The sequence below is a fragment of the Elephantulus edwardii genome, unplaced genomic scaffold, assembly GCF_000299155.1.
Source record: "Elephantulus edwardii isolate Elephantulus edwardi_28Jun2011 unplaced genomic scaffold, EleEdw1.0 scaffold00020, whole genome shotgun sequence".
Lineage (NCBI taxonomy): Eukaryota > Metazoa > Chordata > Mammalia > Macroscelidea > Macroscelididae > Elephantulus > Elephantulus edwardii.
In genome coordinates, this window is record NW_006399770.1 from 18,381,687 (window position 1) to 18,399,938 (window position 18,252).

An 18,252-nucleotide genomic window follows, 5' to 3' on the forward strand; every position below is an offset into this window, starting at 1 on the left:
AAGTTAAATAATGTTCCTTCAGATTTTCGTGCATTTTGATACGGTCTTGTTGAGATTGCTAAACTCTTTTTTTAACAGAATTTTTGTCTGAAACTTTCAAATAATTTTGAATTCTATGAATTAATGGGTTGAAGATAAAATGAAGATTAGAAGCTAATCAGAAAGTCATTACATATTTTATGGGGCAAATAATGTCAACACAAATTTTTAAAGCTTTAAATTAATTCATATGTTTGAAAGTTAAACACATCCTGAAAAAAAAATGAGAACATGTATCTAATGTTTTCTGGACTGGACTTTCTGGGTTTTTGTATGTCTGTCTTATGCAATATTTCATTTTTCTGTCTCTTCTAAATTAATAATAAAGCTGTGTTTCATTTCAGTCAGACAATTTGAGTCTTCCTGAGTAAACTATTTGTGTAGTGTTTTATGTTTTAGAACGTAAATATTTATAAGCATTCTGTGATATTGGTAGTGTATGTATTGTTATTTACATTTTAGAGCAGGGGAACTTATGCTATGCTGGTGGTAGTAGTGACAGCAATCTAAAACACTATTAACTGTCTATTTAGCAGGGCGCAAATGGTTTTAAGCACATAGCTATTAACTGAAAAGTATAAGGACAAGTCCATCTCATGGCACTTTGGAAGAAAGTCTGAAATTACTGAAAATACGTTACAGATTTTAAAATTTGTTAGCCTTTTTCATTATGATTTGAGTAAAAGTTTACAAAGCTTATTGGGGTGTTTGGTTTGTTTGTTTGTTTTTTTCCACCCAATAAGCTATACATGTCTTGTTCAAGAATGTTAATTACAATGCGCGCAATGTCTAATGCTACATTAATTTCACATTGTCCTTCTCTTTACAATTTCTAACAGGTATTTCTATTAAATTTTGACTCCTCTCCCCTACTCATCACTTGGTAACAATGCTAGATTGATTCGATAGGTAAAATCTTTCTCTAGCTTTTTATAATAATAATAATCTCTTAAAATATTTGTCCCTTTGTGACAGAATTATTGTATTCTAGACTTATGTATGTTTTATAGAGTTCCATGAATTTTTCATTGCTTTTCAGTTTTGCTTGATTGTATGAATGTATAATATTTTGAGATTTTTTAATCATAAACATATTCCTTTGAAAATTCTACCTATATATTGTAAAGATAATGTTACTATGTGATTTTTGTTATGGTATACATGAGAAAATTTAAGCAGTTCTGAATGATAAAGTATTTATTCAAAAGTGTAAATTTATTCTAATCTGGATGGTCAACATAAAGAATAGAAAGTCTTTTCTAAACTAAAGAATACTTTGGAACCTATTTAAGAAAGAGAATGACCAATCCAGGTAGGCAAGACTTGAGTTTATTGATAGGTTTCATAGTTCCCTTTTTGAAAGGACATTTACAAACTTGATTTAAAAAATAAATTCTGAATGACAAATGTTCACTTTTTAATGTCAACATTACAAGAATTCTTTTTCATGATAATTTATCAGTTGAAAATGTTCCAGTGGAATCTGGTATCAATTAATTTAACACTTTATATAAGAAAGAATAAAACACATTTATTTTCAAGTCGTACATATATTATTTAAAATAGATACAAAGTTCAGTTTTTAAATTTAAAAATGCACTCCTGTTTCAAGTTACCTGAAAGAAAACACCTTAGCGGGGCAAAAATTTTGATAGTCTTAAATAAATATGACTTTTAAATAAGCACTGTTAGTAACAGTACACCCAAATGTTACTAAGCAAGTAGGTATATCACATTATGTATAGACTTATTTTGAAAGGAAAGTAATAATATTTGTTGGGCAGGTAAAAGAAAATTGAGACTATTATATGCAATTTATAATCAAATTTTAAAAGTTGATGGATTAAAAATGTAATCTTGTATAAATTCATAAATAATGGTTTAGTTTCTACCTTTAAAATTAATCTGAAGCATAGAAGCACACCAAACACACGGAAATGAGATGGAGAGAAAAAAATTGTACATCTGAGTGTTTGCTTCATGTAGGCATCAATTGTTAAAATAGTTTCTCAAACACACTTCCTGGCCAAAAATATAAACTTACTTGTTTTCTGTATATACAACTATGCTGTGAAATCCTGGATTCTGAGAAAAAATAAAATATTTGAGGTAAAGCATTGAAAAAGATATAAAAATGCATGATATTTTGGGCTGGAATTCAGCAAAAGGTACTGTCAGCAGAGAAGAGTGGATCTGATTGTGCTTCAGAAAATTCTTCCAGGTGTTTTCCCTCTGAGAATTTTGTTGGCGACTTCAAATAACTGAACTCTTTAACATCAATATATACAAAGGCATTTTATTATTAATCAAAGCAAGGGATCTAGAGTCATGAGAAGTTACAAATTTTTTTTTCATAATACACATATTTATTGCCACCATAGTTCTGCAATTGTCATAAAATTAGAGTCAGAGGAAATTCAGAGGCACGTGCAAGTTTTGGAAATGGACCCATAGATAACAGTATAGAACTGTACATAAAATAATTACAATTAATTAAACACACAGTTGTTTTAGCACATCCTTGATGGATGATAATGAGCACCATAACTTTTAGGAATATATATGTTTCTCTCTTTTTTTTTTTCTACAGCACCAAAGAAGTCCAAATAAGGAAAGGAGAGAGGAGAATAGGGAATCAAAAGCAGCCCTGTTTTCCATCTCAGCCACACTATCTTATGCATTTCATAACTATTGTGTGGTTCTGCCCTCACATGGCATTTTTATTCCCTAAATGATACATTTACATGTAACAAGTTGTTTTCTATATCATCCTTATTCAAAACTTGCATGTGGCATAAAATGGGTTGGTGATACCATGATAAATTTCTGTTAGAAATAAATGTCCCTGTCCTTACATCAGCCAAGAAAACAAACAGGACCAACTTCAAATCCAAACTTCTGAATCTGATCACCAAAGTCATTGATCATTACATCAACAATAGGTACTTGATTAATTTTCGGTGTATTGATTTCAATAACAGTCTTTTCATAGCCTTTTCTGGACTGTAAAAATAAGGAGAAAAAAACCAAGTTACATACAAACATTTATTCATTTATTAATACCTGTGATTTTTCATTAAACTTCTTTAATGGACATACAAAGGTGAGAGAAAAGATGGTAAACTAAAAAAATAAATTGCCATTATTTGTTTAGTATTGATACTTCTTGTTATCACCAAGAATTGATCATCATGCATGCTATGTGCACTGCCAAGTAAACGGTTAGTAGTTTGAATCTATCCGGTTTTATTCTCTGTGATACTTAGATATTTGGTATATTTGAAAATAACCTACTGAGTTTATATAGTATGAAACTGATAGGTTTTCACAGTAAACTAGATCAACTCAACAGACTATAATAATAATAAATTAAATTATGCTCTTCCACTAGTGATTCTACTAGTGGCTTAGTAGTAAGAAGTTGCCTGGCCAACCCAAAAGCAGGCAGTTTGAATTCACCAGATTCTCCATGAAAAGACACGAAATCTTTTCCTACGGGATTTTCAGTCTCTGAAAACTTGCTGAAGGTCAGTTCTTACTCAAGGGCACCTAACATCTTCCATAAGTAGTATATCCTTATAATTATTCTTAAAAATACAGTCAAATTTTCTTAATGACAAAATTAGAATACAGTATATTTATTTTATATCTATTCACATATATAATATATCTGATAAAATGTCAAAATATTTGTGCTATTAATTTAGGAATATTTATGATGGTATGGGGATGTAGTGCAAATCCAAAGGCACAGGGTTCAAATCTACCAGCTGCTTTATGGGAGAAGGATGGCCTGTCTTACTGCTCTGAAAACCCACTGGATGGTCAGCTATGAGTCAGTTCTGAATTGATGGCACACAACAACAATGGGAATATATTACTAATGGGAAACCGTTAAAAAACTATTTTCCCTTAATTTTTTTCCTTTCATTTGTACTTCCTTCATCCTTTATCATTCCTTTATCCTTAAGAGGATAAAGGCTATTTGTAATACTTATTGCCATTCAGGCATCAATAAATAGCTAAAGAAATGTTTTGTAGGGGACTCTCTAAATCTTTTGGCACAGATTCTATGTGGCACAAGGTTAGGACAGAGGTCAGGTATGTTGTTCATAGGGTTGCTATGAGTCTTACTTGACTCAAAAGCACTAAACAACAATAAGTAATGCAAATTCTTAAGTGCTGCTTACCTACATTGAACCCTTGCAGTTGGAATTCACCCAAGATGAGTTGGAAGACAGACCTTACAATGTGCATTTAAAATATCTCAAACCTAGAAACTCTATTGATCAATTCCATTCTGCAAAAATGGGATCAAAATAAGGTGGACTGACTCCACAAGTAACATGATAGAACCATTTGGTATATATAACTCTTTTACATATTAAATAGAGTCGCAGTGAATAAAAGTAGCAAAAATTATAATATCCTCCGATTGTTGCATAATAGTACTACTAAATAACAATCTTCCTAACATAAGTGAGAGAATCAATGGCATAACAGTGATTACTTTATCCATCGTCTTAGAAACATAATCCAGGAGACAAATAGAGGAATTTTGTTATTATTTGCTCTCCATTTTGTCTTTTTTTCTTTTATTTTTTACATTTCAAGAATAAATAATTGTAATACCATTCAATTGACAGGAATAATTCCATAAAAGTAATACATGCTCTTAGATATTTACTGGCATGGTTTTAAATGTGTCGATTATGTATTTCAGAATTTGTTGCTGTGTTAAAGAAGTGTGTGTGTGTGTGTGTGTGTGTGTGAGAGAGAGAGAGAGAGAGGGGGAGAGAGAGAGAGAGACGAGAGAGGAGAGAGAGAGAGAGAGAAAGAGGAGAGAGAAAGGAGAGAGAGAACATTACATTGAGTTGGAACTCATTTTTACCATTAGATTGGAAATGATTCATAACTGAGCCTCTAAAGTGTTTTCAGAGACTGTAAACTGCATGGTAGGAGACTGTCCCTCTCTTTCTCATGTAGCTCCTGGTAGATTTAAACTATGACAGAGAAATTACCTTTAGATTAGCAGCAAAACACAGTCCTTATAGACTGTGCCATCGTAGTTCCCTTCTATGAATATTGTCGTTGTTATGGACCATCAAGTCAGAACTGACTTAGAGTTGACCCAGCAGCAATGTAACTGTGCAGGAGGATATTGCCCCTCTTTCTCCTACAGAACAGCTGGTGGATTTTAAACACGTCTTTGGATACGCAGTGCAGCTGTTTCCCACTGTTGTTATTGGTGTTCTCTCTGTGTACCACAGAGTGAGAACTGACCCATAGCTGACACCGTCATGTGGCAGTTAATTGCATGGAAGGAGATTGCATATCCTCCTGTGGGGCAGCTGGTGGCCTTGAACCATGTGCCTTTGGGACTGCGGTGCAGCTTCTTGACACTAGTCCTCCAGAGTTTACCACTAAACCACTATATTCTGTATTTTAATACATCAGTATTAGATAGCAAATCTTAATACAGACTTGCCTTTCATGATAGAAATCTAGTTTCAGACTAACACAAGACAGCTAGCTACATGCTGCTTTGAAAAGGGAAGACCTGCAGAGATTGTACTCACCTCACAGCCATCATACAGTGCTTTGATGTAAGGGTTATTGTCATAGGACATCTCCTCATCATTTGATCCCAGGAATCGAAGTGCTTTGTCATAACTTCCAGATGACACATCATACCAGGCTGCCGACTGATGACAGTGGTAGGTGAAATTTTGTCTAGCAGAGGCAGTCAGCAGTTTCAGGAATGTCATTTGCACCATATTAATGGAATTGCCTTCAACATCTACATATGAAAGCTGAGAACAAAACAACAAAAAGGCATGTAAAGATCTTTTCTCTTTTATCCTGTAGAGTAATAAAATCATTGTTGACAGGGAGCTACATTCCCAGGAGCATGTAGATGAACCAACAGATTCATTTTTACTTAATCAAAGTAAATGCACATAGTTGGAGAGATCTAAGGACATGGTTTCAGGAAATCAGAATTTTATCTCTACTTGAGTTACTTTAGGCATTATTTATCTTTGAAAATGTCAACGTGCCATAGTATCCTAATCAGTGGAAAAATGAAGGGGAATGTGGAAAAGTCTCTTGTTCTCAAATAATGATTGATTAAATTTAAGCATTTTTTTAAAACATGGAGAATCAATGAAAATTTAAAAGTTCAGTGTAATCAAAGGTGGTTTGTTTTAATTGTTTGTTTGATACTACATTTTTTAAAAAATGTAGATATTATCTACCAAATAAAAATCTTTAAAGATATTTCTGAACTCTTCTTTCTGGGGTTGTAGTAAGTTGAATGGTGGCCTCCCTAAACATCATATCTTAGCTCTAATATTGGTAATCTGTGAATGTCACCTTAGCTACATATTTTTGCAGATGTTATTAAGTGTCTTCATAGGAGATGGACAGAGGGAAAAAATGAAAAAGATACAAGAAAACACACACACACATTCAGAAGAAAAGGCATTATGAAGATAGAGTTTAGCTACAAACCAAGGAATGCCAGCAGTCAACCAAAGTTCCAGAGGTAAAGAATAGATTCTACCTTAGACATTCTGGAAGGAGTATGTCAACACCTGTCAACACCTTCATTTTATTTAAGAGAAACTAATTTTGGACTCTGACGTCTAGGACTATGAAATAATACATTTATGTAGTTTGGTCCACAAAGTTGTAGTAATTTGTTACGGTGACTCCTAAGGTCCGTTTGTTCTAAATTTCAGTACAAAGAGTCTTTACTAAGTTCAATGGTTAAGTTTTTGTCTGCTAATCTGAAGGTTGCTGGCATCCTTCTACTCCGGATTCAGTCATCTATTCTGGAAGGAAGACCAAGGTGATCTGCTCTCATAAAGAGTATTGCCTAGAAAACACTATGAGGTAAGTCTCTTGTGGTTAGTATGAATTGAAAAATCATCTTGACTGCAAAAAACAATTTTCAAAACAGACTTTGCTTGCTAACTCTCATCTTATACAATGTGTTTATTAATCATTGTATTATTAGCAAACAACATAACTTCTGAGACAATGCAGGTACATATAGACCTGAACCTTGTTATATAATTATTGTTGTTTCTCTAAATTCATACAGTTTCTAGAGGTATGTTGTTTAGGAAGTGGATGCCACTCCTGCTTCCAGGCCTTTCTTAATCTGTGAGTTCTACCAAACACTGTCCACCATGGTTAACCATTATGGTATTTGACATATCAGTGGCACAGCACTCAGCATCACAGCAACCTCAAGTTACCTCAGTATAGCCAATTGACCAACCGAACATTCTTAGAAGAATGTTCATTCCAAGTACAATTAACACCAGGCCCTTGGACCACAGGCCCTCTGGGCCCAGATGACTTTTAAATACATAGGCCTGCTCACAAGGTCCTGATTGTCTCTAAACAAGAGGCTTCCAGCCCATTGTTAGTCAAATATAGCAAATTTAATCGACTCACACATGGTTGTGGACAAAAAAAACCAACAAAACCAACACCAACCAGCAAACATACACACACAAACACACACACACACACACACACATATATGTAAAATATATGTATATTATTGTAACATAGTCATCATAAATTTTTTTAAAGTTATGAAATAAAACAATTGGGGTCATCAGACGCTATGATCTAGAGTATAAAGGAAAATAATTAGCAGATTAAGACTAAGGCAGTTTTTTGTGACTTTCTCCCATATATATGATTTTATCCTTTTTTAACGAATAATGCAGCTTGAATAATGAAGATACTTAAAATGTTAGAGAAAAAGAAAAACAATCTCTCTGGGAAAGGCACTCCAAGAAAATCAAAGTGAAACTAAACAAAAATTGCTACATAAAACCTCAAATATGTTCTATTTTGGTATGTGTTTTTCTCTCATAAAAGGACAAGATTAATTATTAATAGATAATATGTAATTTAGCATGAATTTCAAAAATACACTCATTTGATAACTTTGCTCTTAATTGCTAACTTGTTTGAGGAGGTTCATAAGGAAACCATAATTGCATAAAGTAATTGTCAACTGAAGTAAAAATTATTTTAAAGGACAAGAATGACTGAATTATCACCTGAGTAAATAGTAAATAGCTCAACTTGAAATATTCTAATTAGTATATTTTACACAAATGGATTTTTAAAGCAGGTTTTGAATATGAATTTGCTTTTTCAACCTAATTGGAAAATACATACATGAAATTAACAGTGAACACTTAAGTGAACTTGGGTTATATAAAAAGAGGGGTATAGTGAAACCACTATATTTCTAAGAATAACAATCAATAAAGCAACAGTTCTCAAAATCCATATTCTAAATAGAATTATTTTATAAATGGCACTATTTCTAATATACTTTTTAAAAAAATGAAACATGTCTCAGGTATTTAATGAAATACATATCCATTTTAATTATTTTCTGTAAATATGGTGTATTTTTCATTACTTCATACAATTCTAAAGAACAACAGTTGTTCAGCCGTCATAGACAGGACTAAAAATTGAAATCCTGATTATATAATTTGGACTCGCACAGTCAGAGATTAGAGATTTATAATTCGAACTTCATTTCGGAAGAACAAAATAAACCATTTCATTGTGAAGTAATAACGTACCAGTTTTCCTCTCTTGAACTCACTAAACCAGCTTCCTGGTTTCTCTTTTGGCCAAGATGAAATTCTTACCTGTTGCAAAGGAATAGAAAAATTAGATACTTGGTAAGAAATATATAGAAATATTATAGTAAAGCTTCTTATAGTAATTAGGATATCTTCAGTATACTATTAATTATATATAATACACATTTGATATATTGTATAGATCAGAACACAATATGCTCTTATCTAATAAACAGACATTATATATGTATCTAGTTTCTTTTTTATATATGTATTTATTTTCTAAGAATATCAGAAATTTTCAATAAGATAGTGTTTAGTTTGGGTTCCGCAAAATGAGACAAAAGGCAAATTTCAACATAGATCTTGTGAATTTTATTTAATTGAAATGGAATGATTTGTTTTATATTCCCTTAACTCATATGAAAAGAATGCGGGGGGAAAAAACTATCTACATCGGTTAAGGCATATGAAGGGTAGTAGGTGGTAATATTTATATAACCCCATGCAAAAGAAATACTCATACTAGTCAGGAAACACTAATAATAATCAGGTAAAAGTTTGGGATCATCAGCATTCTGGGCCAGGGGAAGCATTCTGACGGTATCATACCAGTAATTGAGTTTAAGAAATTATTTTTAAAAATTTTTTTAAAAAAAGACAGGAACAAGCTGAAAGTGGCATGGTGTGTTATATGATTTTTTAGTTTTGTGTTGTACTGCTAACTGAAAGTTTAGCAGTTCAAATCCTACATCTTCAAGTAAAGAAGACAGGAAGTTTCCTCTTGCACAGTTTTACAACCTCATGAAACCCTGTGAAAGGTTGTCATGACTCAGAATTGATTCAAGGGGAGTGGATCCTGGTTTTGGTTCGAGAAAAATATTTATGACTTTATATATATCCATATTTTTCATTTTTCTCTGTGAAAATCAGCAAAATGTAAAAGTATATGTCTTCACAATAGACAATAATATCTTTAAGGGAATAGATTTTCCATTTCCCCACATTCCTTTGGAGGTTAGTAAAGCTTTACTGTGCTTTACCACATGCCAAAAAGGTTGGAAGATTAAAGTCACTTTTCCTTCTCCTACTACCCATATACTTAACTATTGTCTTGTAAAATTAAGCCATACATACAGCCACCTTTTTTAAAAAAAATCATGGCATTTTGTGTTTCTGTGCCTAATAAAAATGAGTTTTATTATAACTGTATAAGTAAAGATAAAATTCCTAACATATCAAGTGCTTGGAGAATATAATCATATTGGGGAAACTATTTCCTATATCAATGACTTGCATTTAGCTCTAAAGATTTAACTCAAGAATACTGACACTGACAGGAGCAAATTAAGGAGGCAAGTCCAAGATTGTTGTTGTTGTTATGTGCTGTGAAGTTGCCTTTGCCTCATGGCGACCCTATGTACTATAGTCGGCCCGGTCTTGATCCAATTTCACTGACTCCAAAACACATACCCACATTTCCATAGTTATTGTATCAATCCATCTCATCTGGAGTCTTCCTCTCCTGCACTGTCCCTCCACACTTCCAAGCATAATATCCTTCTTCAAGGAATGGTTCTGCCTGTCCACATGCCTGGAGTTGTGAGACAGAGCTTCAAAATCCTAGCCTCCAATGAGAAACTTGGTTCCACCCTCTCCAAGACAGACATATTTGTTTTCTTGGCGGTTCATGGTTTGTTCAAGACTCTTGTCCAGCCCCACAACTCAAAGGTATCAATTCTTCTTCTATCCTCCTTTGTCATTATCTAACTTTCTGGTTCATAGCAAGTAATTGTGAAGACCATGGACTGGATGAGTCTCTGAGACTGATGCCATTGCTTCTCAGTACTCTGGAAAGGTCTTTGACAGAAGATTTACATAATGAAATTCATCTTTTGATTGTCTGTCTTCTGGTGTCAAAATTGTTGATGGAAGTAGCTGAGGAAGCCGTAACAGTTAACAACCTCAATCTCTTCGCCATCCATCATGGTACCAGTTGGTCCAGTGGTGACAATTTTTGTCTTCTGGATGTTGAGCTTCAACCCATATTGAAGACTATGGTCTTGGACCTTCTGCAGCAAGAGCTTCAGGTCTTCTGAAGTTTCAGCAAAGCAAGGTTGTGTCATCTGTCTAACGTGGGTTGTTGATGAGTCTTCCTCCCATTCTGATGCCACATTCCTCCTCATAAAGTCCAGCCTCCGAGTGATCTTTTCTGCATATAGACTGAAAAGATATGGAGACAGGACACATTCTTGATGCACTTCCTTCATGATTTGAACCATGAAGTGTTTCCCTGCTCTGTTCTGAGGACTGCTTCCTGATCAAGTATAGGTAGGAAAAATTTTAAAAAACAGGTAGATTTAAAAAAGAATTATATATAAAATATTACTTCTTTTAAAATGGTGTATTTTAAATGTATAATAGACAACTATATATTCTATCATGTGGAAACTGGACTGAAGAATGCCATGTTGTAGCTAGGTGCTGTTGAGTTAAGTACAATCCATCGTGAACCTATGAACAATAGATCTACTCCCTGTCCTGTCTTATGCCATCCTCACAATTTCTGTCACACTCAAACTCACTGTCACAGTCACAGGAAGAATGTCAGAATGATACCAAAATTTGAGAGTCAGCTGCACTGTGTCATTGAAAGCCACAGAATTCTAGAGAGCAAGCAGGTGTACAAAGAATACATCTGTGTAAGAAAAAATAAAGGAGAGGAGTATTTGTTAACACTGTGCATCACTTTGGTGTCTTATTCATGTTTATGCAAATGAAATGCTCTAATTACCCTGTAAGAAAAGCAGATAAATGAAAATATGACAGTATAATTTTCTGTTTAGTTCAATATTGCAAAAACATCGCAGGAACTGTCAACAGTTGCCACCACAACAGACTGGTACTTACACCTTCAGATTTTTTGTCTGGATAAATACAGGTTTCTCCACCAGACGTGAAATTACAGTAAACTTTGAAGGAATCTCCTGAGCAGCCTTGGTTAGGATCAATCCAATATTCACCTAAAAGGTAGAATACATAAGTTATTTGAAAAGTTATTTTTTAAAACATAGTAAATAATAAATTTTATTAAAAAAGAGAAAATAAGTAAAAATGAATATTAATAATTTTTTTCTCCACACAAATAATTCAATGCTATTGGGAAGAGTGGAATACCCTAACTGCTAAGAAAATGAATAAATGACTCTATTTTCATCTGCTCATAAGCTATTACCCTTTACTCTTTCTCCTTAGGTACCAATTTCATACTTAATAGGTTCACTTCCCTCACATTTCAATTTAAATTTTGCCTCTTCAAATACAGCCATAAATGTACAATCTGCAGTGGATAAAATTGATGAATGGGACCTTCTAAAGACTAAATCCCTGTGCTCATCAAAAACTTTTTTCCAATAGGGTGAAATAAAAGCCTACTGAATGGGGGGAAAATGTGGCAATACCATCTCAGACAAGGGTTTCCTATCAAAAGTTAACAGAATCTCACACGGCCTCTACAAGAAAAAGACTAATAGGCCAATTAAAAAATGGGCAAATGATATGGAAATGTCTTTTATAGAGGAAGACATTCAGATGGCCAGCAGACACACAAAGAAATGCTCAAAATCACTGGCAACAAAAGATATGCAAATCACAACTACAACTAGATACCATCTCAGTAGCAGTAGTAGTGGCAAAGTTTAACAGGACAGCAATTAATAAATGTTGGAGAGGATGTAGAGAAGTAGGAACTCTCATACACTGCTTGTGGAACTGTAAACTGATATAACCACTCTTGAAGGCAGTTTGGCATTTCCTCAAAAAATTGAGCATAGAAATTCAAATACTAACTTTCTCTTCTATCTATATGTAATATATGCATGTAGGAATTAGATATATTTGACTTCAAATACTATATATAGTATTTACAATTTAACTAATCTGAGCATAATAACAAAATATTTTCTCTTTGTTTCTTCATCTGTAACAATAAAAGTGAAAATATACTTTAGCATTACATATTACAAAACTTTTTTCTCCTAGTAAACAGTTATTTCTGAGCTAAGTTTCAGAAAGATCTATTTATTATACTGTTTTTTAGTCTGTTCTTAATGTAATTACTGAAATACTGCAGAATATATTTTATTAAATGAATGATCATGTTTGTTAATCTGATGTAAGATGAGTAAATATGTTAAGCAGTGGGAGAAACATAAACACGATTTTTCTTTACATGACTGATGATATTATTTCCATTAATGAGAGTTACTGGGATATATAACTGATATACATGTAAAAATAACTTTGCTTCTCTTTTAGTTTTTCATGCTGCCATTTCAGTTCACATACAAATTGAATTATATCAATCTATGGGTAATGGACTTTTAACAATTTAAAGTGATTAGTACTGAAACCTTTAAGTATCTAATGTCAGTGTACTCGAACTATTAAATAATTTGAAGTCTAATCCAATGGTAAGGAGTTACACTGCAAACCCAAAGGCATGTGGTTTAAATCCATCAGCTGCTTTATGGGAGAAATATGGGCAATCTCCTCCTGAGTGATCTATAGCGTTGGGAAACCTGCTAGATAGCTATTTGTTCTGACTTGCTGTATATATTACCATACATAATATATTCAATATAGCATCTCTCATATAGCTCCAATATGTATTTACACACTGATATTTTCATCCACCATTATATTTTCACCAGGATAGTCTTTGGCTTCCTGAATAGACTTCCGTGTCCATTTCTTTTACTTATAAATAATTTCAAATCATTATTTTATTTTATTCTTTATTGTTGAACTATGGTGATTAACTCTCAGTTCCTTTGTAAGATTTTTCCATCTTCAAAGTTTTGAAAATGCCTCATAATCCCAGCCTGGCTTCTCCCACCCTCATTCTTGCACAACTGGTTATCTCCTTAAGGTTTCAGGCTAAATATCACCTCCTCAATTATAAACATGCATTTAATTTATGCACCACAGATGTAAAGTGTCAATTCTTCTGTCATTGTTCAGCCTTCTGAGTCATAGCCAGTAAATGCAAAGACCAAGACCTGGATCAGGTGCATCAAACTGACATCGTTGTTCTTCAGCACTCTGGAGAGCTCTTTGACAGACAACTTTCCCAATGTAATTTGCCTTTTGATGGTACCAAGAGTGTTGATTGTTGGAGCCATGAAAACTGAAGCTGTTACAATCTCAATATCTTCAACATCTATCATGCTGCTGCAGCTCATACCAGCGGTGAAAATATTTGCTTTCCTGATGTTGAGCTTCAATCCATATTGAAGGTTGCAGGCTTTGAACTTCTGATGTAAAAGGTTCAGGTCCTTCTCAGTTTCAACAAGCAAGGTCGTAGTCATCTGCATAGTGCAGGCTGTTGACGAGTCTTTCTCCAATCTTGATGCCACATTGATCCTCATAGAGCCCAGCCTGCTGGATATTCTGTTCTTCATAGAGATTGAAAAGGTATGGATATGGGCACATCCCTGGTGTACACCTTTCTTGATTTTGAACAATACAGTGTTTCCTTGTTCTGTTGTGATTACTGCCTCCTGCTCATAGTATAGGTGTCTCATAAGCACAATCATGTGTTCTGGGATTCCCATTTTTCCCAGAGTCAGCCAGTTTGTTGTGATCCACACAGTCAAATGCCTTTGCATAGTCAATGAAGCGCAGATAGACATTTCTCTATACTCTCTGCTTGAGTTGTGGTGCTGAAGAAGAGTAATGAATATACAATGGACTGCTAGGAGAACAAACAAGTTTGTCCTGGAGAGGGTGAAACCAGGCTGCTGCTTGAAGGCAAGGGTTCTGAAGCTTCATCTGACATACTTTGGGAATGTTGCAAGGAGAGACCACTACTTGGAAAGGGATGTCATACTTGGAAGGGTGGTGGGAGAGCACAAGAGTGGAAGACCCTGGATGAGATGGATTGACTCAGTGACTGGGGGATTGGGTTAGGTATATCAGAGACAATAATGTTGGCTCAAGGTAAAGCAGGGCTCAGATCTGTTGCACATAGGGTCACTATAAGTTGCAAGCAACAGAACAGCATGTCACAACAACAACAATATTGTTTAATTTATTTAGAATTTTCTTTTAATTACCTAAATCTATATTTTATTTAGTACTATTTGTCATAAAATGGTATTATTCACATCTTTAATTAGTTTTTTGGGTTTTTTTTTTTTTCAGTTTCTACCATTAGATTGAGGAGAGCTGTTGTGGCCTAGTGACAAGAAGCTGCACTGTAATTCCAAAGACATTAGTTCAAATCTACTAGCTGCTACACAGAAGAAAAAATGGACAATTTCCCTCTTGGTATTAAGTACTTCTTAAAACCCATGGGAGAGTCAGCCATGGATCAGTTCAAACTTGGCAGCAGACAACAGCAATAAGAACTACCATTAAATCTAAGCAGTCTTAAGGCATTATTCCCGTCTTGATTTATTAATATTTGCATGAGGAGTAGTGTCTAGTACTTTCTAATGAATAAAGAATTATTAATAATTGACACATTAGTTAATGAAACTAAGTTACTACATTCTAAACTACTGAGAACTATGTATAATCTTGGCGAACTTAATTATTATAAAAACTCATAATTTTCTTCGTGCTCCGGTTCCAGTTAATTAGTTTCTGTTTTATAATTTAACACACTGCCATAATTTATCTTGTTTTTTTCAATTTATTATTGAGGTCAGATGTTTTAGACTCAAGTCATGTAGTCAAATAATATGCTTTGTACTCTATTGTGAATTCCCCGTAAGCTCAACAAACATTTGCTGATTGACCAAGTATATTTAGATTCTGCAATAGAGAAAATTCAAGCTGTTCTGAAAAAATTAGCAAAAACCAAGGCTGCAGGAATTGATGGAATAACACTTGACATATTTCAACAAACACATGCTTCCCTGGACATGCTCACCAGTTGTGCCAAAAAAAAAATATCTGGAGAACAACTACCTGGCCAACTAACTGGAAGAGTTCCATATTTACTCTCACTCTACAAAAAAGTGACCCGACAGAATGTGCAAATTATAGAATGATATCACTAATACTACTTGCAAGCAAAATCCTTCTGAAGATTATCCAAAAACAACTGGAACATACGTTGACAGAGTATGACCAGAAATACAAGGTGTGTTTAGAATAAGTCATGGCACTAGAGATATTATTGCCAGTGTCAGGTGGACCTTGGCTGAAGGAATGCCCATCTCTGTTGCATTGACTAGACATTTGACTGTGTGTACCACAACAAACTGTGGCTAACCTTGACGAGAATGGGAATCCCAGAACACTTGATTGTGTTCATTCTAAACCTATACTCAGATCAGAAAGCAGTCCTCAGAACAGAGCAAGGAAACACTACATGGTTCAAAATCAGGAAAGGTGTCAGGGGGGGTTTCCTGTCTCTAAACCTTCTCAATTTATACATGGAACAGGTAATTTGAGAGGCTAGACATTATGAGGAGGAATGTGACATCAGAATTGGATGAAGGTTCATCAACAACTCGTGATATGAAGATGACACAGACTTGCTTGAGAAACTGAGGGAGACTTGAAGCACTTGCTGCAGAAAATGAATGACTATAGTCTTCAATATAGATTGAAGCTCATTAATTAGAACACAAATATTCTTACCACTGTGCCAGTTGACAGCACCATAACAGATGGAGAAGAGATTGAAGTGGTTAACAATTGCAGGTTGCTCAGCTCCACAACCTACACTCATGGCACCAGAAGTCAGGAAATCAAAAGACAAATTGCACTAGGAAAATCCATAATCAGGGACCTCTCCAGTTTACTGAGAAGCAAAAATGTCAGTCTAGAGACTAAGGTGTTCCTGATTTAGGTCATGTTCTTCGCAATTACTTGCTATGCATCAGAGAGGTGTACAATGACTAAGGGTGATAGAAGAAGAATCAACACCTTTGCATTGTGGTGCTGGCAAAGGGTGTTGAACATACCATGGACTGCCAAGAAAACAAACAGGCCTGTCTTGTAGAGAATGAAATCAGGTTTGTTCATGGTGGCTAGGATTTTGAAGCTTGGCTTCACGTACTTTGCTGATGTGGCCAGAAGGGACTGGTCTCTGGAGAAAAACATCATGCTTGGAAGGATGGACTGACAATTTAAGAAAGAAAGATCCCAGATGAGATGAACTGACACAGTAAATGTGGTAATGGGGGTAGGTGTTTCAGAGTCAGTAAGAATGGTTCAGGATAGGGCAGGTTTCAGAGCGGTTTTATGATGGTATATAACAAAAACGATGAAGGGAGAAATTGGTACAGATGCAAACTAAATCACCTAAATGTTTTGCATATAAAATCCTAGTTAAAAGGAAGGTTCTTCTCACAAATAACTTAATTCAGTTATTTTATATTAATTCATATAAAATCAGGAATAATTTTAAAAAAATATATCAATACTTTAAAAAACATGAATAATAATATGTCTAGACATGCTAATATTATCTCGAGAAGTTATTCTGGACTGCTTTTGTGGTCAAATATATAGCAGAGAAGGGAAAATTGTCATGTCTGTAGTAAGATGTTTTACACAGGATTGATCACCACAAACTCTTAACAGGGTCATCTGTTTTTTTATTCTTCTTAGTGAAGTGTTAGAGAGTAACATCCACTAGCCTATCACAGCTGGAAGCAGGAATGGCATCCACCTTCAAAAAAGTTCCAGAAATTGTGAACTTAGAGAAAAGATGAAAGTTTTGCATTCAAGACTCTCATTCATAGAGTCACTATGGGTCATCTATGACCCTATGGCACTTAACAACAACAACTACAACATACCACATACTGTCTTTGAGTTGAGTTTTAGTAATTGTTTCACAAAGCAATATATCGTTAAGACAAGAAACTTTTATGATATCCTTCCTTTAATGTGTCTATTTCTTAAATTCATTAAAGAGTCTCCTCTGTGCTGTTTATACTTCAAATTTAACATTTGCCATATAATTGACAGCATATTGCCTCATAAATGGGGAGAATTCAAATTAGATTAATATATCTCTTTTTCTAGTTCATTAATTATGTTAGTTTAGTTAATTAAGTTAGGGTATGTAAACTGGTTTCCTTTTTTATTTTTTTTTTGTAATACTAGTTTATTTACACACAAAAAAATACATTGTTTTAGAGAATGGATTCTTTCAATTTCCCTCACTCTCGCATCTATCAAATTGTACAACTCCATGATTAATTCCCCTCCCCCTGCATATCCTCATCCATCTGCTTCCACCCTTCCCCTCCCACCTTGGATACTTATACTCATTTTACAATAGTGGGTTTATACAATCCTTGCCCTTGGGGGACTGAGTTCATGCAGTTTAATGCTCTTCAGTCCCTCCCAAGTTAGGTAATAATTTATAAAATCTTTTCTCCTGCATGCCGTGTATTCCATTATCTGAATGTACCATAATTTTTCAATGTTTTCATTTTTTGCTTGGACATTTTGGCCGTTTCCATGTTCTTGTGTTGGTGAATAATGCTACTATGAACATTGGTGTACAAGTCTGTTTGTGCCTCAGTTCTCATTTTCTCAAGGTATATTCTAATTA

The 18,252-nt window shown here is 34.2% G+C and overlaps 1 protein-coding gene across 4 annotated transcripts in view; it reads right to left on the reverse strand.

Moving 5' to 3' along the window:
- Positions 1–1,346: 1,346 nt before the first annotated feature.
- Positions 1,347–18,252, reverse strand: part of COL11A1 (collagen, type XI, alpha 1) — a 380,126-nt gene continuing 363,220 nt past the window's right edge. For all 4 annotated transcript variants that reach the window (XM_006882457.1, XM_006882455.1, XM_006882458.1 and 1 more), the window contains 4 exons: positions 11,580–11,692; positions 8,667–8,735; positions 5,619–5,852; positions 1,347–3,042 (listed from right to left, as the gene is read on the reverse strand). In XM_006882457.1, the coding sequence (XP_006882519.1) occupies positions 2,896–3,042; positions 5,619–5,852; positions 8,667–8,735; positions 11,580–11,692 (563 nt within the window). In that variant the 3' untranslated portion in view covers positions 1,347–2,895. The remainder of the gene's footprint in view (positions 3,043–5,618; positions 5,853–8,666; positions 8,736–11,579; positions 11,693–18,252) is intronic.